General features: G+C 55.2%; 1 protein-coding gene across 1 annotated transcript in view; it reads right to left on the bottom strand.

Annotated features, from left to right (window-relative positions):
• LOC121156596 (transformation/transcription domain associated protein) overlaps positions 1-24,277 on the bottom strand; it is a 98,458-nt gene that overhangs the window by 3,020 nt on the left and 71,161 nt on the right. The window contains exons 57-70 of the mRNA XM_040980362.1: positions 23,605-23,717; positions 22,952-23,087; positions 19,193-19,384; positions 17,420-17,615; positions 16,621-16,886; positions 16,036-16,136; positions 11,155-11,356; positions 9,955-10,119; positions 8,816-8,906; positions 7,628-7,827; positions 6,811-7,072; positions 4,722-4,947; positions 3,997-4,214; positions 1,845-2,029 (exon numbers count right to left, since the gene is read on the bottom strand). Coding sequence (XP_040836296.1) covers positions 1,845-2,029; positions 3,997-4,214; positions 4,722-4,947; positions 6,811-7,072; positions 7,628-7,827; positions 8,816-8,906; positions 9,955-10,119; positions 11,155-11,356; positions 16,036-16,136; positions 16,621-16,886; positions 17,420-17,615; positions 19,193-19,384; positions 22,952-23,087; positions 23,605-23,717 — 2,553 coding nt within the window. The remainder of the gene's footprint in view (positions 1-1,844; positions 2,030-3,996; positions 4,215-4,721; positions 4,948-6,810; positions 7,073-7,627; positions 7,828-8,815; positions 8,907-9,954; positions 10,120-11,154; positions 11,357-16,035; positions 16,137-16,620; positions 16,887-17,419; positions 17,616-19,192; positions 19,385-22,951; positions 23,088-23,604; positions 23,718-24,277) is intronic.

The raw sequence follows: 24,277 nt of genomic DNA, 5'->3' as shown, positions 1-24,277 counted from the left end.
TTGCAGCCCCCTGCAAGCGCTGGGGGCGTGCTGCCGCTGCCTGAGCCCACATGATTATACAAGAGCCCTCCAGCCTCTCTTGGGCCATCCCAAGCCTGGGCTGCATTGGGGGGGAGCCCATCTGACAGAAGCACCCAGGGAAGCCACATGACCAACACCAGCAGCTCTGCCTCCAAGCCAGGCCGTGGGACACAAATGCTGCCTGAGCTGCCCGGAGGCAGACAGACCCAAAGCCGAGCTCCACCCCAGGACCTGCGCGGCTGGCCAGCACCACAGGCTTAGCAAGCCTCACAGGAGCTCACGCAGTTAGCTGGGCCCCCAGCCAGCCAACAGGACAGGCTCAAGGTGGACACCACCAACTGGCTGCACATCACCACGGGATCCCCGCTGCCTGCCTCTCTCACTCATGGAGACGGCAGAGAATACCCCATCCACTCCTACAGCAGCCACGCATGTGCCCATGGACACCTGCTAAGGCCCCGGACTTGCCCCCCAGCTGCACACTGCCCACCCAGGCATCTCCCACACACAACAGGTGCAGGCTAACTCTGCCGCTAAACGGACCATGCTGGGTCTTCACAGCACACAGCCAGGAAAGCCAGAGAACAGAGCGACAGATCCGGAGAGAACCCTGACGGGCAGACCTGCCTGGCTCTGTTAGTCACGCTAACAAATCAGGAAAACATGGCTGGTACACAGTTCCTGGCAGTCAGGTCTATCAAGAATTCTTGGAACTGACAAGACAAACCATCCAAATTAAAGATGAGTAAAAGGTTTGCGTGAACATTTTCCAAAGGAAACGCACAGCCAGGCAGGAAGCACAGGCCACGCCTCTCACGACTGCTCCCACGTGACTGGCAGGCCAGCGCCTTCCACACCTAGCACGCCATCCTCAGAAGATGCTCAGAGTCACCATGAACTCCTGGACCCATGTCCAAGGGAAAGGCAAGCACGGACTCACACACCGGCAGCATCAACCACGACTCATCCCCAGTTGCCTAGGGGACCGACCCAATGTGCATATCTATGCATCAGGATCCTGATGTGCTCTGCAGACAGACGGGCCTCCTTCCTCTGCAGGAGAGGCAGCCCCGGCACTAGCATGAGCACATCCCTGTCTGTCTCTGCAGAGAGGACCAGGGAGTAGCCGGCCTCAGGCCATGTCTTCCTCTCTGCAGGGTGGAGAGGGCTACACAACTCCGGATGTAGCAACACCAGGGAATGAAAGCCTAACGCAGAGCAGGACGAGGCCTGAGGTGCCAACGTTGCCGGGCCACCCTGGCTGGCCCCGCAGCCCCTGGCATGCCTCACACTAGGGAACGCTGTGCTCTGTCAGCGGAACCAGAGAGGGCTGTGCAGGCAGTGTGCACTGCAGCCTGCCGAGGACTCCCTCAAAGCCGCCGGGCCACCAGGACCAGGCCACAGCCCGAGCCACACAGGAGCCCGCCCCAGGTCCTAGTCAGAACATGGGGAACACAGCACGCGCAGGCAGTGCTGTGGCGGGGACACAGCCCCCGGGACCCAGATGAAGGGAAGTGGACCCCAGCTAATGTGAGGCTCATTCTCTGTGCTTGCTTCCTCTCAGGGTGCAGAGGACCACGTGGCAGCGACTCAGCTGGTCTGCAGAACCTGGAGGCCCCTCTGTCCAGACGTGCCTGGCTGCAGTGAGCCCATCACAAACTTTCCCACTCTATTCCTGAGCACAGGATAGATGTGCCCTGGCTGGAGGACTTCCAGGCGACCCTTCCACTCAGCCACTGTAACACCTGCCAGCTCATGGGGGAGCCGTGACTAAAGCAGTGGGTGCCCGCAGCCACGCCTGCTGCCTTCAGGCCCAGTGGTACCTGATGGCTGGCCTGGGTGCCCCGCGCCTGCACGGTGGCCAGCCGGTCGTAGTAGCGGGAGATGGGGTTGTCGTGCTCAATGCCCTTCTTGGCACAGCGCTGCTTGTAGATCTCCACGAGTGACAGAGAGGAGGGGTTGTCCTCGACGAGGCGCATCTGCGGGGACACAGCCACGACCCGGGGCACTGCGGAGAGAAGCCGCAGGTCAGTACCGCCTCCAAATGCCAGGCACCCGCATGTGTCGAGGGGTGAAGCTCGTGTGGTCCCACAGTCACAGCCCCGCACGCTCAGCAGACAGGTGCATCGCCTGTGTTCAGACAAGCAGGCTCAAGGCACAAAGAGCAGCCAACGCCCTCCCACTGCGGGCCGCAGGCCCTGCCTCCTGCTGGGAGCCTGTGACTGGTCTCCCCTACAGCAAGGTCCACTGTGGTGCTCTCCAGCTCTGGAAAGCAGGGGACACTTTGCTCGGGTTCTGTGGCACAGGTAAGCAGAACCAGGGTGGCCCCGAGAACTACCCAGCATCCCCGCAACGGACTCACAGCCCATTCCCACTCTAGTTTACCCACAATGGCAGGCACCCCTGGCACAGTTCAGCCTTGGGGAGAGGCACCTGCCCCCACCTCCTGAGCCTGCCTTCCTAGTGACATCTCTTGGCTAACTGCTGGGGTCCGTGTGATGGGTGTGGAAGACAGGAAGGTGTGAAGAGTATTGTTCCATTGCAGGCAGGGCCGCAAGGGACTTCCTGCTGTGTGGCAGGGCTGGGCGGATGTCTCTACGACCACCTGAATGCAGCTCCGCCTCCCTTTGCATGGACACTGGACAACCCCGCTGAGAATTCCATAATCTATTTGGGCATCGTCTGCCTCTGCAGAGTTAATGTTTAGTATCACTGTGAGCTTGGAAGCTGATGTTGCTGATACGGTTGACAATCTGCTGATCAAGGGTGCTCACTCCCCTTGGATCCTATGCTAATCAAGGGTGTTCCGTCCCCAGGTGTAGTGGGAATCTATTCTTTCCCTCCTTCTTTGATCTTTATGTCCCTCCTTCTGTGATGCATTTCCTCCCTTATCTGACACAAGACTAAGCTGTAGAATGAAGATCGTAGTAGGACCGTGTTACTGATTGATATGCACCATCTATTGAGAACTTCCTGACCACGGCGCCAGGATGGATAACATCCTGCCTTACGTGAAGCAAACCGCAGAATTATCCTTAGAAACACCCACTCGACCATGACGTAAAAAGCCTGAGCCAGAGTTTGACTGGTTCTGTATAAATAAAGCGGACAGCTTTACTGCACTGTCCACAATGATCATGCAATCTTAGTGGTCCGTCTCTCTTCGCACCTCATCCACGCACCCTTCTCGAGTTCCAAACTCCGCTGGAGCGGGACTCTGGCAGCCAACGTTGCCAAACTTGGGTGAACTTTACTTCATTTAAAAATGGGGTGACAGTACCTACCCCTGGGGCTGTTTGCGGGTTAAATGACACTGAGCGAGCAGGTGAAGGCATTAAGCCATCTGCCAAAGAAAAGCTGGAGGAAGCAAAGATTTTCTTGCTGTGAGGCGGGGTCCCATTGCCACCTGCCCGGTGGGCCTCCAGCCATGGCGACCCCTGCACCGGAGTTTGGTGTCAGTGTAGCCCACACAGGCAAACCTGACTACGACGAACAAAGGTGGCATCAGCTAAACCAGGGCTGCTATATCAGTCTGTCAATTTAAAGGTCAGAGCTCTTAGGCCACAGAGGCGGACACGTCCCAGCAATAACCATCTCCGGGAACACCTCAAGTGTGACCCGTGCCCGTTACAAACAGAAGTAGGTCACTGCCAGCCTGGTCCCTGGCAACTCCACTCCGGGTCGTCACTCATCAGCTACTTGTGCCACGACAGTGTCGTGTGCCTCCCACCCTCCCAAGCCCCGCACCTGGCCCCCAGGCAAACTCAGACTGTGGGTATGCAGGCCAGGAGGCGCAGAGCCCAGACAGGGGCCAGAGGAGCAGGGTGACAGGCACATGGGTACGGCCCCCAGTGCAGCGTGGGCAGCTGGGATCCGCAGTCCCCTGCCGAGCAGCCTGCTCCTGAACAAGGACTACCACGGGCCTGCCCCAACACCAACGCAGGTGCAGCTGCAGCCAGCACATGGCTCACATACCTGTGAAAAACAGGTGCCTCTTGGTGGTCTCTTTCCTCTTCTCCAGGCAGGGGTTCAGCAGGCGCAGCAGCTGCAGCACACGCTCCTCTCGCCGTGACTCGGTGAGGCAGGCGTCGTTCATGACCAGGTATGGGTAGATCTTGCCGTTGTGCCCACGGATGTACAGCCTCCTGGCTGCCGTGTTGTGTTTCTGCACGATTTCCACCCTGGGCATAAACCTGCCGGGGCAGACAGACAATGGTAGCCTCCCGACTCGAGCCCAGCCTTTCTCGAGGTAGCTGCTGCGGCGTTCAGCCTGTCGGGTCAGCTGGTCTCCCAGACAGGCAGCCACAGCAGGACCATGTCAGGCGCAGACGGGTCTAAGCTCTGAACACAGTGCAAGGAGAGCAAGGTGGGGCTGCATGTGATCCAGACAGAACACCAAGACAACCGTCCCAGACCGTGGGGCACAACGCACAAGCAGCACGCATGCCCAGTGGCTCCCCAGCAGTCCCTTCCGTTCGACACAGAACTTTCTTTCCCCAGCCTAAGGTGATTCAGCAGGGGTGCTGTGGAATGCAGACTCAAGCTTCACTCAAGATAGCTGACCCAGTGGTGAGAGCAGACCCTTGGGGACACAGCAGCCCCCAACCACCTCCCACCTTAGGTCACCGATGTCCGACACGTGCATGGTGTGTACTCCGAGCTCTGCCCCCACCCCTTGCCCAACCCACCAGCTCACTCACCGCGCGATTTTGATGTAATAATGCGTTGGCTTGGGCATCAGAAACTCCCCTGGAATTTCCACTTCAGCAGTCTGTGCTGAGAAATTGCTCAGGAAGCGACACTTTTCTTCTATGAGGAAGAATTTGGGAAGCTGCTTGGTTTTGGCCTCCAGGATCTTGATCCACTTTTTCAACTTAGAAATCAGATTATGAAGCTTCATGGAGCCTGGAACACTGAAGTCAAAATCTGTAAGACAGAAGTCAATATTAAAATGCATCTCCAATTAAAAAGCTCAGTCCACTCCCTCCGTAATTCACAGTAAGGGGTCAAGCGTCGGGATGCTCCTGACCACTGTGGTTGAGAGGTAGGGACCCTGGAGGGGCAGGTGTGTGACATTCAGGAAACGCGGGCAGCCATGAGACCACCATGGGGGTTCCCGCGTCTCTCCAGCGTCCTCCTGCACCCTCATTTGCTCAGTGTTTCAGATGCGACGCCCACAGGCCCAGGCCCTCCTCCCTCCTGCAGGCAACCGGGCCTATCAAGAGAAGCCACCGGGCACATACAGTCGTGTGTGCTTGCATGCCCCCAGCCCCCCACCCAGGCTGAAACTCTTGGGGTGACTGTGGTCAGTGTCCACTCTGGAGCCCAGTTCCGGGGAACATGAGGCAGGTGGAGCCTCCTTGACACTGGAGTCTCTTGTGGCTAACAGGAATCTCCATTTTGTATTACTTCAACCTATTTAGCAGATGTTCTTAACTGCATTAAGAAAATACAGCGACGGGCCCGGCGTGGTGGTGCAAGTGGTTAAAGGTCCTCGCCTTGCATGCCCGGGATCCCATATGGGCACCGGTTCTAATCCCGGCAGCCCCGCTTCCCTTCCAGCTCCCTGCCTGTGGCCTGGGAAAGCAGCAGAGGACGGCCCAAAGCCTTGGGACCCTGCATCTGTGTGGGAGACCCGGAAGAGGCTCCTGGCTTCGGATCGGCATAGTATCGGCCGGTTGCGCTCACTTGGGGAGTGAATCATCGGACGGAAGATCTTCCTCTCTGTCTCTCCTCTCTGTATATCTGCCTTTCCAATAAGAAATAATAATAATAAAAATAAATCTTAAAAAATAAAAAGAAAATACAGCGAGTCTTTTTAAAAGATACACTATCTGGGTCAGTGTTGTGGTATGCTGGGTAAATCTGCCTCCTCTGAGGTTGGCATCTCGTACGGGTACCAGTCTCAGCTGCTCACTTCTGATTCAGTTCCCTAGAGGCCTGTGAAAAGCAGCAGAAGTAGCAAGTCCCTGGGCCCTTTCACCCACACAGGAGACTCAGATGAAGCGCCTGGCCCAGCCCTCTCAACGTGGCCACTGTGGCTATCTGAGGGGTGAAGCAACAGGTGGAAGATCTCTGTCTGTCTCTCCCTAACTCTGACTTTCAAAACAAATTCTAAATCTTAAAACAACATGTTTTCTACAAATGGGAACCACCCCTATTCCTAGGAATAACCCATCAATCAGTGAGGAAAGAGTTTTAAACATGTTTAAAGAAAGGTTACAAAAGCAGTAATTAAACTGAAATGTTTTAACCCTGGCAAACAGCTGCACAAATGTTTCCACATGGTAATAACTCGTGTGTGTGTGTGTGTGTACACATGCATGCCCCGGGTGGGGCGGAATTCCCAATGTGACCTATCAAGACACCCGGGCCATGCAATACCAGGCAGACGCAGCACTCCGCTCGCATGGGGTCTGGGGAACACGCTGCCTCGACCAAGGACCAAGCAGGAAAGCAAACAACCTCTCAGTTTGCTCCCAGGATGCACGGCCGCTCTGCGCCCTGAAGCATTAAATCCCATCACCTCACCTTCTGATGCTCCCCCCAAATCAACTGAAGGCAGGGCCCCAGGAAGGGGAGGGCAGCTGGGCCTGAGCCCCATTTCCAGCTGGCAGCTCTTGCTGCAGACGCAACAGCAGCAGGCGGGCTCAGGCACGCATGTGGCCTGGGTTCTGAAGCTGGTCCTTCCCACAGAGGCGCACGGGCACCCAACACAGAGCTGTGATGACCCACCGAGCTGCTAACTACAAATGTTTCCCATCCCAGGAAACGGGCGGCGGGACTCACCGGTCGTGAACTGGCCCTTGAGCTTCTGGAAGACGGGGTCCTGGGCAGTGGCCTGTGCCCGCCTGGCCAGAGACTCGGAGGCGGCGCTGGAGAACATGGTGGAGACGTTGGACACGTTCTCCAGGCCCACCCCAAACGTGCTCACCAGCTTCTTGACGAAGTTGAGTGTGTGGGGTGTGATTTTGGCATCAGACACAGCTCCGCTCTTCTCAAATGCCACCGAGTAGCACTTGGCCAGGCCCTGCTGCAGCTGCCGGAGGACCTGGGGTACGAGGGATGGAGTCAGGCTGAGGCAGAGCCTCTGCCCCAGGCAGCAGCCGGCCCCCCCACGTGGGCTCTTTCTAGACCCACTCAGGACCCAGAAGAGGCGAAGTCTCTCTGTCGGGTGCTGCACACCCTGGAGGTTGTTTCATCTTCAACCTCGGATGCCCACACTGCACGGCCCAGTGGCACGTGGGGCTGCCAGGTAAGCCAAGGACGCAAACAGCTGGGCCTCGGCATGCAGCATTCTATCAGCAGCCAGACAACGCCATCAAGGGGGTGGCCCAGCTGCTGCAAAGACCCGCAAGACACCGAGTCCCACCCCAGGAAAGCGCGCTCACGTGCCCGCTTGGGTAACTGTGACCACAGCGGTGACCCGAGTCAGCGTTTAACAAAGACCCGGCTTTCTGTTTTGCTGCTTCTGCCTGCTGCTTCTAGCAGACACGACTTGCCTAGTCCAAGGCTAAATTCAGCAAGGCATCATGCAAAGAGCACAGGGCCACACGAGCACACAGAAGGATACACGCACTTCTCGGGCAAGGGCACAGTCAAGTACCTCCTCGTGCCAGTTTTCTCGGAACCAGACCATCTGATCGACGATGCCTTCCAGGGAAGACAGAAGGGTGGGGTGGAGCTCTCGCTGCATGTGCATGATTCGGCTGCAGCGCCACATTGGTGCTGTCGCTCTTATGGGCCCTGGATCTGATGCAGAATGGGACTGGTTACCCACTGAACTTGGCTGCTGCTGTCCAGAATCTGAGAGCAACACACACAACGCCAACGTCAGCGCAGAACCGACCCACGCCGGAGCTCGGGGCTATACAGAACCCCCTGGCCAAGGAACGCCGGTTCCTGCCGGTGTGGGAGTCATCACCATCCCTGGCCCCAGGGGCTGCGTTCTAAGGACAGGTGCACCGAGGGATTCAGGGACAGAGAGCGCAGCCGTCTGCTACCTGCCTCCAGAGGATTAAGTTCATGGAGAGAAAGCAGATGTGACAAAGAGGACAGTGATGAGTCTGGGGAGGGGCAGGGGGTCCCTCTGAGCACCTTCTTTGCCTCCTACAAGTTTCCTCAAGTCATTTTAAAAATGAAATGTTGGGAAAATTCTTGACTGCTGAAGATGAGCGCAGTTAAGTAAGGCTACATTTTTTTTTCCATCCAGAAGAGCCAAATCATACAGTAAAGATGCTTTAAAAGTCCCTTTCTTCATGAGAAATACACCATAAGACCCTCAGTGCCCGTTCGTCTGGCGTTGGCTCACGGATCTGGCCAGGCAGAGCCTAGGCTGAGTCTGAAATGGGCCATGCATCCCGAGTCCACCCCACTCTACCAGGCACCTGCAGGCCATGCCTGTGGGCATCTACACCCTGTGAAGCAGGTGGGCACTGCGGTCAACGTGTAGGCGACACCAAATGAGTCGTTCTGCATACACTCTAGGGCCGTTCCAAGCCTGTGTCTCAAGTCACTTTTCACAAACAACTGGTAATGCTGACTGACCAGACAGCTGAAGATGCTCCTTAACCCTGAGCACCACGCAGTGACAGGCACTGCACTGCGTCCACAGGGACGCTGAGTGCGGGGCAAGGCGGACTCCACCCAGCTCTCTAGGCATGGCTCGGTAGCTTGGGTGGAGGCGGAGCGGCCTGACACGTTAGGGCGGAGGCTCCCTCACGACCCCGTGTCCCTCCCGGGCCAGGGGTGTCCCCAGCAGCCCCCGTGCAGGAGGCCCGCTCCCAGGACTTACCGCTCTTATAGCGCTCCCGCTGCTCTATTTTCAGGGTCAGGTACAGGGTCCGGATGGGGAAGTAGACGGCTTGGGGGTACACACGTCCAACCTGCACAGAGACACAGGCCGTCAACAGCACTGCTCCCCGCTAACAGCTGTCAGGTCTGCCTGCACAAGGAAGCAGGGCTGCGGCAACAACCCAACACACAGCCTGAAGACCCACGCCAGGCTACCATCTGTATCTCATCAACCCAGCAGAATTTTCCATCTCCTCACTGGAGACAGAAATGCCCGAGGAAGGCACCTGGATATTCCTCAGGCAAACAAAGCCACAAACAAGCTCATCTTTCTATGAGAAACAGTTCCCTGCAGGCGTGAGCTATGCTGACTGGTGGTCCATCAGCAGTGACGGCCCTGCACAGCAGGGGGAAGGGGAGCCCACGTGGGGCCTGAGCAGACGGCCGCACGCCCCCGGTCCTTCGCCACCACTACTGGGCAGCTAGTGAACCTGCACCAGGAGACGTGAGAGAAGCGAGCACAGGAAACACACGGACTCCACATCCTGACGGGTGAACCACAGCAAGCCACAGCACAGGCATCGGCTGGACTCTGGGTGAGTGTGCGGTGCTGCGGGGCGACTCCCGAGGCTGACAGCATCACAGTTCCTTGCTGTGGTGTCCCTCGGCCTTTACACAGGCACACACACTCTGCAACCACTCTCCAAGGAAGATGGGACAGTCTCTCTTCGGGAGCCAGGCCTGCCAGATCCCTCAGCCCCACGCCAGGGCTGAGCTGCGTGCCGGGTACTAAAGCTGCTGACTGCAGGCTGACTCGGACGTGCACCCGGCACGGGGCAGCAGTCAGCTGTGAAATCCTGCTTGGCCACACAGCACTGCCAGTCCTACCCTCCTCTGGCAGGAGCACGTGACATCCAAGAGACATAGCACACCTTCAGTACTTTGTATTTCCCTCCAACGCTGACACATTCTGCAGTGACTTTTCAGAATGGTCTCTATTAATAGGGCTCTAAATGCCTTTGACCTTCTCATGTCTTGGATTTATTTTTAACACTTTAAGTATTCAAATCTGCTTTCTGGGAAAAAAAAAAAAAAAAAAGAGCTCAAAGCAAAGACACAGCTTGGAGCTGGTCCACAGACCTGGCTGATGAGGTTCAGAAGCAGCTTGCCCTCGGAGCCCACCAGGCAGGTGAGCAGCTGGGGGATCCAGGCCAGCCACTGGATGGGGGGCACCCCAATGCAGTACTTGTCCACGGCGTCTGCCAGGGTGTTTTTGTCATCATCAAAACTCAAAAGCCACAACACCTAGGAAAGGAAGAATGGAGGAAAGGCTTGAAATTGAATGGCTGTTCTGAGGAACTTCAAACCCGGGGCCTCTGTTCCAACACTGGAACTCTAGCGCAGTGGCTCCACTGGTCAGCTCAATGCTGGCCCTGCAGCACAGGGCATTAAGTCCCTGCTACTGATGCCGCCACCCCACGCTGCAGTGTTCTAGTCCTGACTGCTCCAATACCATTTCTACTCCCTGTTAGAACACTTGGGAAAGCAGTGGAGATGGCCCAAGTGCCCATGCCCCCAGCCACACCCATGTAGGATCCCCTTCAAGCACATGGGATCCCAGGGCTTGAAGGGCAAGGGTTGAGCTATTGCACTGGACTCTCCCAACCACTTGGTTTCGCTTTGACGACAATTAGTGATGGAGCCAGTCTGCCCGTGAGCGGCAGGCGGTGGCAATAAGGAAGCAAGGGACGAGGGCCAGGACTGCCAGCATGCGCATCTTCCATATGTGTGCCCTCAACCAGCAAGACAGGTTTCTGCTAAAATCTAAGAGGATGGGGTCCCTACCACCAGGCAGGCCATATGCCGGTACCCTGGGGTCCACTGATGTCAGAACTAGTGGCAGTGCTTAGGTAGTATTTCCGTGTCAGCTGGTTTCTCTATGCTGGTTGTAACCACCATGTACTGAGGGGGCATGTTGCGAATTTTCTTATTAAATCAAGGAATCCTAAAAAGCCAAGCATTTTGTGAGCAAAATGGAAAATAACAACTTATTCTTAAGTGTTCTGCAAGAATTCTTCTAAGTTTTATGTATGCCTGAGGCTCAGGGCAGAGACCCCCGTGAGCAGCAAAGGACAGCAGCTCACTGCAGGTCGCCAGCTGCCCTCTGGGGCACTGGTCTACCCTCAGTGACCCACACCTCGGCCCAGGAGCCCCGAGAAGAGGAACCTTGGCATCTTAGCCTTACAAGCAGCTGGAAAGGTACCTCGAGGGTGACGGGATGAGGCTGGAATCGAGCCTCACGCCCAGCACGGATCGGCGGCTACACACCCGTGGCCTCACCTTGGCAAGGTATTTCCTTGACTTGCTCTCGTTCTGATGGCGACAGGCATGCAGGTAACAGGTGATGGCAGACACCCCGAGATGCAGCTGGCGCTCCTTCACGAAGATGTTCTCCAGGTAGTCGCCCCACATGGCCCACGCCTTCACCAACACGTCATGCATCTGCACGGCCGCCGAGAAGGCCTTGTTGGCTTCCTCAGACCTGCCGGGAGACACGTTCTGCATGAAGCTGGACTGCACGCCCCACAAACCAGCTCCGTGCAGGGACCGAACACGCCATTGCAATGTTTCCACTGTGTGCAACTTCCGTGTGCTTGCACGGCTGCCCACTGTAAATCAACCCTGCCTGGTCAAGTGTCTGCTCCTGACCTTTCGGCTGTGTTGCTGAAAGGATGTGGAACTGCCAGCCTGTTTTCCACAGCAGTTACGGCATTTCATTATCCCACCAACAATGTCACAAGCTATGGCCAGGACACCAAAAAACATGATGTAACAATAGAAGCTGGCCCTCAGCAACAGCCAGCAGCAGGCCAACTCCAAGGGTGTCCCTGCCACCTGGGAGTCCGTCCTACAGGAGAAAAGCCATGCGACACATCACATTAACAAGACAAAGCTAAAAAGCCCACAGCGCCCTGACCCACACAGAGCTACCCGGCAAAACCGAACACCAGAGAAAGCACAGGTCCCAGCTGACACCTCACTCACCAGCGAGGACTGAATGCGCCAAGAACAGGAAAGGCTCTAAGAAGCTCAGCAGCCAATTCAACAGCACAGAGCCCAGGACAGCTGGGCCAGAAATACAAACAAGAAGCACCTCATTGGTAGATGACATGAGCCTTCATGCAGAAAACCCTCAGGAATCCACAAACGGAGCCAAAAGATCGAAACCTGTTCAGATCTTTATACAAAAATCAACGAACTGTCTGCAAATGAAACCAAAACAATTCCATTTGCAGGATCATCAAAAGAAATAAAACTATTTAGGAACAACTGTATCATGAAGTGCAGGACTTGCAGTTACAACTCTAACACATATTGAAAGCAACGGAAGATCTAAATTAATGGAAAGATGCATCACCGAATGGCTAGACACCCCCTAGGTTAACATACAGATTCAACACAAAGATTAGTTACTCCTCACTAGGGTATTGAAGATTTCTCTGCACACCCCTCCTAAAACTGTTCACCTAAACTGTTGACATATGTCTTGTTACAGTTATAGAGTTAGACTACCCGAAAAACAGCCATGCAAAATCATGCTTCAACGCTATGAACTGCTAAATACTAAAATTAAAATAGACATGAGACAGCTGAATAGTAATCTACACCCATTTTAAGGTGTATAGAACCCAGCTGTATATAAACTAATACTTGAAATCTCAATGTAGAAGTCATAGGATGTGGTTCAGAACTTGTACTCTTTTTTTTTTTCCCCTCTCTCTCTCTTTGAACATGCTGGATACACAATACCATGTCAACTAATTCCATTACGTTATAAATTGTTACTGATGCAATGTCGGGGCTTTTAATTGATTGGGATGATACTCTTTTGGCTGTACCTTCAGACCAGAGACTGTTTCCCCATGAAACTGTTGAACTTATCTGCACAATAAGATGCTGGACTCTATGCTTTGTAGATGCTTGCAAGGAAAGAATCTCAACTGAATTTGACCTGTGGTAATGCAACAAGATGGAAGAATCCACCATGGGGGGCGGAGCGGGTTTCGGGGAGGTGAGGGGGGAATCCCAGTGCCTATAAAACTGTGTCACATAATGCAATGTAATCAATTTTAAAAATTAAAAAAAAAAAATAAAATACAGATTCAATGTAATTCCTATTACAATTATAACTGGCCGCCTCCCCTTTACGCAGAAATGGAAGACCCGTATGGAAAAAAGGCACGGGTGTAAGGCACAGCAGTTCAGAAGCTGCTGGGGAAGCCTAGGTTTGAGTCCTGGCTGGTTCAGATTCCAGCTTCTTGCTAACGTGCACCCTGGGAGGCAGCAAATAATAGCACAAGTACTCAAGCCTCCACGGCCGAGAGGCCAGAGCCTCCTCCACCAATGAGAGAACAGAGCCTCCATCACCCATATGAGAGGCCAGCCTCTTCCACCACCAATATGAGAGCCCAGAGCCCAGCATCAATGACAGCCCAGAGTCTCTACCACCAATATGAGATGTCAGAGCCTCCCTCCACCACCCACATGAGAGGCCAGAGCCTCCACCACCAATGTGATAACCCAGAGCCTCCACCACCCCCAGGAGAGGCCAGAACCTCCACCACCAGGGTGAGAGGCCAGGTTTGACATCCAGGTCCCTGGCTTTGCCCAGCCTTGGCTGAGACAGTCATTTTGGAAGGAAGTCAGTAAATGAAAGATCTCAAGTAAGTAAAAATTAACAAAGTAAGGGACTCTAAGGACTCCAAGAGCAGATCAATGGGTAGAGTCCAGAAGTAAATCCATACACAGTAAATGGGCTTTTAAAAAAATTTTGGAAATGTATTGGTAAAAAGAGCTCCTATCTACTAATTCATCTCAAAATGGCCACAATGTTAAAGCTGGAAGACAAGAACTCAGTCTACGTCTCTGAAGTAGATGGCAGAGGCCCAACAACTTGAGCCATCGGCCACTGCCTTCCAGAGTCCTGCAGCAGGAACAAGCTAGCGTCCGGAGTGGAGCTGGGTACTGACTAAACCCAGGCACTCCAATATGGGACGGGGCAGCTTAACTGCAAGGCAACAACTGCTCCTGGTCAACTGACCTTCACCAAAGATGCCACTTGAGGGAGGGTGAATGACCTCATCAAATGCTAGGACAACTCAACAAACAGGGACATGTATCCCACACCACATGCAAACTGCTCAGAAAGGATCAAAGGCCTAAGGGTAAGAGCTCAACCTGTAAAACTGACAAAATAGCTGACCTCAGTTTAAACCACAGATTTTTTTTTTAATATTTATTTATTTAAAGGTGGTTACTGAAAGAGGAGAGGGAGAGGCAGAGACAGAGAAAGATTGATCTTTTATCCACTGATTCACTCCCTGAATGGCGACAACGGCCACGCTGACCCAAGCAGAAGCCAGGAGCTTCCACCGGGTATCCCACATGGACACAGCGGCCCAAACACTGGTGTCATCTTCTGCTGCTTCTGCATTAGCAGGTAGCTGGACCAAAACGGAGCAGTCGGCACACAAATGGCACCCATCCGGGATGCCGGCATTGCAGGTGGTAGTCAAGCCAGCTATGCCTCGATACTGGTCCTGATCATAAATTCTTAGATGTCACCAGAAGTAGATGCCAAAAAAATTATATAAATTGGACATTAGCAACATTTAAAACCTGTTGCAGTAGAGGACGCCATCAAGAAGGTGAAAAGAAGACACAAAGAAAATATTTGCATAGCACGCATCGCAAGGAGATAGAAGGGGCTGTAAGTCAAAGAGCAAGAAAGCAAGCACTGGTGAGGAAACGTTACAACTGCAAAGCTCCAGCATCACTGGCCAGAACAGAGGCTGGTGCAACCACCATGGGAGGCTCTGGCCGCTCCTCAAATACCTCCCGTGACCCAGCAGTCCCCTCCAAGAGGGAACAGGAAATGCTCTCCACCAGCCAATGACACGAATGCTCCTGGCAGCACTGTTCCTAGCAGATGCCAAGTGGAGCTAACGCAGAGGTTGGACACACAGATGAGCGACGCAGAGTCACCTGACCCCGGGAAGGAGCAGTCCCTGTGTGGGACACAACTTGGACAAGCCCCGCAAACGTCCCGACTGGAAGCCACCAGGCAGAGATGCTCACTTGGGCGATGCCATCTACAGGAAAAGCCCTGCGCAGGCAAGTCGCTAGCCGCCTAGTGGTTCTCCAGAACAATGGGAGAGGTCAAAGCAACTGCCAAGAGATACAGCTGCCTTTCGAGGATGATGGGAATGTTCTGGAACCTATCAGCGGAGATGGCCACACAACACAGCAAGTCAAATCCACCTAAGTGCGCACTTCCAAAGGGAGCGTCTTAAAATACCACAACCTTGACAATACAGCCTCCTTACTTAAAGGCAACGTAAACACACAATCCCTGGGGCCTGGTGGCTAGTGGCAGCCTAGTGGCTCAAGTCCTTGCCTCGCATATGCCAGCATCCCGTATGGGCGCCAGTTCGTATCCCAGCTGTTCCACTCCAACAAGCTCCCCGGTTATGGCCTGGGAAAGCAATGGCAGACAACCCAAGGCCTTGGGACCCTATACCCATATGGAGGACCCAGAAGAAGCTTGAAGCTCCTGGTTCCTGACTTTGGATTGGCTCAGCCGGGAGCTTTGACCTTATCTCTGTAAATCTGACTTTCCAATAAAAACAAATAATTAAAAAACAAAACAAGCAAACACAAAACAAAAACCACCTCCTGCATTGGGGAACACGTGACGTGAGCTCCAGCACTGTGCTGTGTGCCACCAGCACCTGCTACGAACATCTTACTTCCAGCTGCTCCCCACAAGAGCCTGACTTCTCTCCAACAGGACAGGGCTCTGAGGAGCACAAAACTTCTGCCACCCCAAGCCAGCAGCAACAGTCCACATGGAGGGCAACTGTGTGCCAACACAGCACTGATTCTGACAACCTGATGCTGGCTCCCGCGCTAACCCTGCAATCAGCTGTGCTCCAGGGGGGTGCATAGGACACGGGTGCAGGCAGGCAGCTCAGCAGGCAGCACACACCGCAACAAGTCACAAAGGGACACCAGCTAGGCAGCCACGCCTTGCACCGTCTCCACCTCCCGCCCACCTCCAGCTGACTCCATGGGCCCCACATAGGCTTTGTGTCATAATGAGACAAGTCCCCCTCCTGGCAGGGCCTTTACTATTGTCCCCTCCCACTGCCACACACATACTTGTTGATCTGGGCCAAAAACATCCCCTTCAGTGCGTAAAACTCGGCTGTCATCTCTTTGGTGAAGTATTTTAAGTTTGTAGACTCGATAACTTCAAGGCCCTGTTCAGAAGAGAGACAAATGAATAGGGAAAAACGTCCTGACACTGACAGGACACAGAACACCTGCAGTGCCTCAGGAAGCGCACTGGAAGTGAACAGCATCAACGCCCATCTGTTAGCAGACACAGGTTTTACCCTGAAACTGAGAAGCGAACGGAAGCCGAGACACTGAGCCTTGCTTCCCTGTTGTCATTACTATTCCCCTGAGCACAGCCCAGTCCACCCTATCCCCCTGACAGTTCCGTGTTGCTGCCTGCCTGACCCAATCACTGTGTGTGTAGCACAACAGCCTGCAAGTGTGGGAGACACGGAAGCGGCTGCCCTCCACTGTCCTCCTGCCATGCTGAGGCCGTCACCACGCAGGTTGACACCCCTCACCCTTGTCCTCTGAACCACGCGGGTTCCCGTCCTCCACCCCGCCATCCTCTGAGGCAGGGGCTCTCTGGATGATCCCCACGTGGGGGTAGGGACAGGGTCCTGTCACCTGCATGCACTCGTTTTTGCCCATCACTCCTGCCAGCTGCAGGTAGCACTTGACTTGCTGTCGAATCTTCTGGAAGCAGTCCACTATGGGAACGGTCGGAATGGTGTGAATGCGACTCAGTATATCCAGAGCTACATTGACCAATCCTTGTTTCCGGGCAATCTTCCCATACTGGATGATGGCTGAAGCTGATGCGTGAACCCCAAGCATGGCGTTATTTGAACTCGGATCATGCTGGGAACTATTTTCATAAGCTGTTACAATAGCTAGAGGGTGAAGAAATGAAGCATGAGTCATGTCAAACACGTTCAAAGTGCACCACAAGGAGGCCTAAATAACAAATGAAACACACACAGCTCGAGGGGAGGGACGGCTCGGCAGCTACCTCCGTGACTTCTCTTTGGCTTTTACCTCGGGAGCAAACCACGAAGACACTGCCTACCGGGCGAACCACGAAGGCCCCCCTCAACCCAAGGCCGGCTGGCGGCTTCACGAGCAGACAGAAGGACAGAAAAGCAGGGGCCACCACAGGAAGCCCCCAGGACCAGAGCTTCAACGCCAGGATCCAGTGCCCTGCACGCCACAGGCCGTGCCTGCAAGAAACCCTCTCGGGGAGAAGCTCTGTCCTCTGCCCTCCCCGTGACTACTGCCACCCGGCAGCCCCCCATCGCCCCCCACCACCCCCTACCGCCCAAAGAAACCCTGGGCAAAGGAGAGAAAAGGGAACAGACATGAGAGCAGCGGGGCAGGGCGTCTGGGAAATTACATGATGGATGCATGCCGGACCAGGTCGGTTTACCCTGGTAATGGTGCTGCCGCCACATGAAGATGCTGCTCCAGTGCGACAAGTCATCTGACACGATGGGCAGCCGGTTCCTCCAGGTCTTCACCACCGTCTTCATGTCGTGCAGGCTGTTGTTCCTGCCCAGGTTGCTCGGCTGCAGACCAGCATTTATTTGAGCAGCTTCCTGCAGTTCAATGATTTGCTGGGCTGCCTAGTGGCCAACAAGAGAGGTTGCACAGTAAGCATCACTAGGAAGTCGGGGCAGAAGAGCAAACCATTACCAGAAACCTGACGACTGTCAAGTGTAACACCAAGGTGAATGCCCTCAATGGGCCCACTCAGGCCACGCGGGCCCACTCAGGTAACACGGGCCCACTCAGGCCACGCGGGCCCACTCAGGCAACACGGGCCCACTCAGGCAACACGCGGGCCCACTCAGGCCACGCGAGCCCACTCAGGCAACACGGGCCCACTCAGGCAACACGCGGGCCCACTCAGGCAACACGGGCCCACTCAGGCAACACGGGCCCACTCAGGCCACACGGGCCCATTCAGGCCACACGGGCCCACTCAGGCAACACAGGCCCACTCAGGCAACACGCGGGCCCACTCAGGCCACGCGAGCCCACTCAGGCAACACGGGCCCACTCAGGCAACACGCGGGCCCACTCAGGCCACGCGGGCCCACTCAGGCAACACGGGCCCACTCAGGCAACACGGGCCCACTCAGGCCACGCGGGCCCACTCAGGTAACACGGGCCCTCTCAGGCCACGCGGGCCCACTCAGGCAACACGGGCCCACTCAGGCAACACGCGGGCCCACTCAGGCAACACGGGCCCATTCAGGCCACACGGGCCCACTCAGGCAACACGGGCCCATTCAGGCCACACGGGCCCACTCAGGCAACACGGGCCCACTCAGGCCACATGGGCCCTCTCAGGCCACACCGGCCCACTCAGGCCACACGGGCCCACTCAGGTAACACGGGCCCTCTCAGGCCATACCGGCCCTCTCAGGCCACAAGGGCCCTCTCAGGCCACGCTTTAGTTCATGGCGCCATCAAAGTCACAACAGCCCCTGACACGCTCTCCACCCCAACACGATGCCTTGCACGAATCCAATTTTGGAGCCTTCTCCACGGAGACCAGCGCAGGCACTAATGCTTGCTAATGGGAAAACCCCAAATCACTCCTTCTCCTCCCCCCTCCTCTGCATGGCGCTGTGGCTGCCAGGGTGTAATACCAGCCTCACCCCCTTTCCCATGATCCAGTCCAAATCCCAAAGCTTGGTTCTGGCAGGCTCTGAGGGCTCATGAGCACCATCTGATTGGCACCATTTACTAGTCTGTCTGTCTTATTCTCCCTAAACCCCAGATACCCATTGGTGAACGCCCTACCCGGCCCTTGCAGCCATCACCACTAACAACAGCTGTCATGTCCCCTCAAGGAGCCCCCACCAGCAGCCACGCTCCATTCTCAAGCCCTGAACCCTGATGGTTACTGTTCTTTGTCCCAGTCCTTTTGTGGACATTTCACAAGAATGAGATCACGAGAGGTGTGGCCTTCTGGGACTGGCTCATTGAGCACGCTCTCGAGGTAACCGTGCTGCAACGTGGACGTGGCACTCAGGTCTCCTACGGCTAAATCCAGCGGAGGCATCGACTTCTCCAGCTTGCCTCCATATTTTGGCTGCTGTGACCGGTGTGCTACAAACGTTCCTGTACAGGTTTATGCGGCTCCACTTCAGTTTATCTTAGTGAGCAAGGACCAGGGGAGCGTCACACTCACCTGCAGAAGAGGCGTGTGTACGTGGGACACGACGTGGGGCAGCCGACGCCACTCGCGAATGGCCAGGCTGCTGGCCATCTCCACCAGGCGCTCGATGAAGCTGAGCTGCTGCTCCTCAGGGTGGCAGATGGCCAGGTATCCTCGGTACATGTTGACTTTCCAAGCCATTTCTTTCGGGCAGCTTACTTCCACCTAAGATACAGAATGTTACACAAGAAGTGATGGCCATTCATCTCGGTTCAAGGGTCAAACAATACAGAGACCTCTTTTTGTCATCAATTACACAGAGCAATAAAGAGACACCAGGCTCCTTAGGGGTCACCCCAACTAGGTCGCAGCACCCGCTGCTGTGCGTGAAGGCTGGGTCTGTGGCAGGCTTGCTGGGCTGGAACCTATCAGCTCGTGGGAAATACGGTTGGACATGTTCCTGGGTCTGTGGATGCACTAGGTGGACTCCGTCAACCAGCAGACCTCGGAAAAGATTTTCTCAACTCAGGAGCAACAAAACTGACAATGTCTCAGGGCTATTGAAACCGCTGAAGTAACAGCCCTGGAACATTCTTCTCCACAACAGTGTCTCCAGGGCATCAGCAAAGGACTGTCCCCCATCCCCTGGGGCAATGTACTATAATCAGCAAGGAGCAGCCCTCTCCCCTCCTCCTCCACAGACACACGTGTGTCCCACCCACCTTCCTCCACACCTGACCCTTCCCACCCTCGTCAGAAGCCCACAGGGGCAGGCATCACTCTCAACTATGTAAGCAACATTAAAAAAGAAAATTGAAGATTAGAAAAACAACAACAACAAAATTAGAGGAAAAATGAAACAACAACAAAACAACAAGCTCTAAACACAGACTTTCTTAGTGGACTCACTCACGTAAGGCTACCCGTCCTTCCCTTGCTAATGGCACACCAGCCATTAGGTAGTTCCCCAGAAAGAAAAGCGACAGGTCAAGTGAACAGAACCACTCTGCTCTAGCGAGCTGGTGTGCTTGGAAAGTACCAGAAACACGCTGATTTCCAGAATGAGAAGAACTGGAATAATTCTGAATCGCTTCCAGCTCACGATGTTATTCTGAGGAATTAATCAAGCTCGTTCAGGAACTAATAAAAGCGTACAAGAACCACAGGTGTTTAAAGAGTTTACTGCTGTCACGTGAAAGCCAGGCATCATTATCCACTAGGACATGGCCCCTGGATGACGGTTCTCTGCCGTGAAGGGGACAAGCCTGGCCCAGTGCTGCTGCTGTAGCCGGGCCGTGGGGCCACATGCACACACAGGCTTCATTCCTGCCCCCGAGAGCCGCTCACTCTCAACTTTAAAAAATGTATTTATGGGCCCGGCACGGTGGCGCAAGTGGTTAAGGTCATCGCCTTGCACGCCTGGGATCCCATATGGGAACCGGTTCTAATCCCGGCAGCCCCGCTTCCCTTCCAGCTCCCTGCCTGTGGCCTGGGAAAGCAGTCGAGGACAGCCCAAAGCTTTGGGACCCTGCACCCGTGTGGGAGACCCGGAGGAAGTTCCTGGCTCCTGGCTTCGGATCGGCATAGCATCAGCCATTGCGCTCACTTGGGGAGTGAATCATCGGACGGAAGATCTTCCTCTCTGTCTCTCCTCTCTGTATATCCGCCTTTCCAATAAGAAATAACAAAAATAAATCTTTCAAAAAATGTATTTATTTGAAAGATCGGGGAGAGATCTTGTACGCACTGGATTCACTGCATATATGGGCACAGTGGCTGGGCTGGGCTGGATCACCCTGTGGGTGCAGGGCCCAAGCACTGGAGCCATCTTCCGCTGCTTTCCCAAGCCATTAGTAGGGAGGTGGGTGGGGAGCGCAGTAGCCAAGGGCTGAACAGGCACTCACATGGTCTGCCAGCGTCACAGGTGGCAGCTGCAGTCTGTTGTGCCAGCACTGACTCCTCTGAGCCCTTCTGGACGGTTAACCCTTCGCACGATTACATCCTGCCAGTCTCTTCCAAAGCATTTATAAATGCAAGTGATGACAGACCCAAGCTTTCAAACACAGCGCTGACTGAACAGATGCCAGCACGTGTGGGTGAAAGGAGACCCCCGAGACACTTTGCCAGGACCCTGGAAAAGCACCTCCAGTGGCACCCTCGGGGGCACAGGGTACCCCAAAACCACAGATTATAGTACAGGCCGGGTTTCTGACACGGCACACCCTCGCTCTCCCCCAAGCACTGCCTGACTGCAACAGTGAGGAAACTCAGCAATGCCAACCCCCCAGCGGCGCACCAACTGCACGCCCCCTGCAGCACTGCGATGTGATTCAACAGCCCAGGGTCCTGCCCATCACCACCACCCCCTGCCAGGACTCCAGGAACAGAGGCAGCACCTGCACTTTCTCCTCCTGGAAAGATACCAGTGAAGGAGTCATGCCAAGCCACACAGCAACAGCAGCACACAGCCACTGTGACAGTGACCAGGGTATGTGCAGAGCTGCCAGGTCAGCTCACTGCTCAGCCTGAGGGACAGTGAGAAGCGCTGACACACACTTTCTCTACCCGCCTGTGGCCAACAGGTACCCTATCAGACCCTGGGGTGCAGGTCAAGCCCTGGGCCCGTTTCCACCTGCAAGTAACACTGTCCTACATCTCTGCTGCCCAGCGCTCTACACTGCCTAAGAAGTATGCATGGCCGCTGCAACACAAACCAGCACCTGAGGCTCGAGGAGAGGCAGCCCAGCCCTGTCCCAGTGTGTCACTGCTGAGGCTCGAGGTGAGGGAGCCCGGCCCGGCCCAGTGTCACTGCTGAGGCTCATGGAGAGGAAGCCCGGCCCGGCCCAGTGTCACTGCTGAGGCTCGAGGTGAGGGAGCCCGGCCCGGCCCAGCATCACTGCTGAGGCTCATGGAGAGGAAGCCCACCCTGGCCCAGTGTCACTGCTGTTCAGTTCCTTGTACATCCTCCACTGAAACTGAGGGTGACAGCATTTCCTGCCCTTAACCTCCACGATGACAGCACCATACAGATGACCAGGAAGGGGCCGATGCAGAGGCACCGGGAGAAATCCCAAAAGGCAGTCTCAGGAGTATCTGTGCTTCCTCTAAATTCTTCAGACAACTTAGATGGAACTCCCCAGCCAGGGATGAAGCAGAAATGCCCAAGAGTACTCCTGGGTATGTGGAAACACTGGGTGGTCCCAGGGCAGAAGAAGGGAAAAGCACAGAGCAGGCATGCCAGGCATGGGGTCCGCAGAGCAGACAGCACCGCGTCATGTCGGTGCCCCCGCACAGCGTCAATGCCTCCGTAACTGAAAGGATGCGCTGAGCCCCGGCCTCCCACCGCGCACTCATTCCTGGGGAAAGCTGACAAGAAAGCAAAGGACAGATGAACCTCACTCCCACTGAGCTGTCAGCAGGTGGGTCACACGCACAGGCGCTTCACTTCACTCAAGAGGCTTCTGCCGACCACCTGCAGCTCCCGGGAGCCCAGCCTGTGCCTGGGACCCAGCAGTGCTTCTGCCACCTCGCTCCTCTGATGGCCCCGCCTGACAGGCCTCCACAGCCACATGGAGATCATAACTGAACGAGGACCCAACCCTGGTGACTAGGGGGTCAGACTCAGGACAGGTGTCTGAGCTAAGCACAGAGTACGCGTCCTTCCCATAAGCTGCTTCCTAGAGCTTAGTCAAGGCCTGCTCTGAAAGAGCGAAACTCCCAGCAGACACTGGCTCTGCAGTCAAGGGAATGCAGGGGGCTTCCATGCCAGGGGACAGGGCGGGGGCGTCTCACCTGCACCAGTGCCTCCTTCATGGCAGTCCAGTTGGACACACGCCACGCGCACTCCAGGACCAGGTAGGGGTTGATGTGTCCTTTGGACTGGCCATACTCCGTCAAGGCCTCCCACTGGTTCAACTCCTTCGAGCACCTATGAGTTCAGTTCGTCAGGGAAAGGAGGGCTCAGTTCTCAACTCACAGGTGCAGCCAGGTTGCCATTTGCTGGACGGAAGGGACTTCCTAGCCTCAGGTTCACTCCCCACACACATGTGATGCCAAGAGGGGCTGAGGCCAGAGACTGGAACACAGTCTGGGTCTACCATGTGGGCAGCAGAAACCCACCCACTAGAGCCACCCCCGTTTCCTCACAGGGTCATCCTAAGCTGGGAGCTGCAGTGAGAAGCGAACCCAGGCCCCTGGATGGGGAAATGGACACTTAAACCGGTGACTCAAGTCCTCCTATGGAAGACGGCAGGCACAGCATGGGTGCTGGGCAGGGATCCCACTGCAGGAACCCACCTGCTTCCAGCAGCCCAGGCAGCCCACCCCCAGCGAGGGCCCAGGAGCCTGCAGCATTGCAGCTGTGGCTGACTCCTGCTCCTTCTGTGCGGCCAGAGAGCAGTCCCCTCTGATGTCTCCCACGACTGTCAAGGTGGACCATGGCTCACCGGATCCAGTGGTCCTCCCAGAGCTGGTACTCGGGGAAGACGGCCGGGGACGCGTTACTCCGCTCGTGTTCCTTCTTGGCTTTATCCATTGCCTTTTCGTACGACTCCTGTGCCTAAAAAACACAACAGACGCTCTCAACCCACTGTTGAGAAACTGCAGCTGTTTTCTGATTGTTTTTACTGCCTTGGCTCAACTGTTTGGGACAAGTCAGGTCAGTGCTGGAAGCACCTCCTCTCTCAGTCCACATGACCCCTGTACCCTTCTGCACGCGACCCCATGTGGCATGGGACAGAACCACTTCTTCAGGTTTCATCAGGGCGGGGGCTCGGTGCCATGCCTGTATGTCCAAGGCTGTGTCCCGCATGCTGCTGAGTGCCACGTTTTGAACAGTGGCCCATGCTCAGGGAACAGACAGATCTGAGGATTCACACTCTTAGGGGCCAAATGCAGTCTCCCTTCTGGTTCAAACCAAACAGCAGCTGCAGGTGGTAACAACCACACTAACATCTAGGGCTACAGAATCTGGGATGGTTTTAAAGATGCATGTCATATATAACTTTCTCCAAAACTGAGACTTCAACCAAAGAGCCTTTATGTGCAGGATTTATTGCATATTTGGTTTTATTTATATGAAAGGGAGAGGCACACAGATCAGATCTTTCTTCTGCTGGT

The sequence above is a fragment of the Ochotona curzoniae genome, unplaced genomic scaffold (genome assembly GCF_017591425.1).
Source record: "Ochotona curzoniae isolate NIBS_2020 unplaced genomic scaffold, NIBS_Ocur_1.0 contig_3437, whole genome shotgun sequence".
NCBI classification, from domain to species: domain Eukaryota; kingdom Metazoa; phylum Chordata; class Mammalia; order Lagomorpha; family Ochotonidae; genus Ochotona; species Ochotona curzoniae.
Note: the sequence above shows the minus strand (reverse complement) of the source record. Positions and strands in the feature narration are given on the sequence as shown.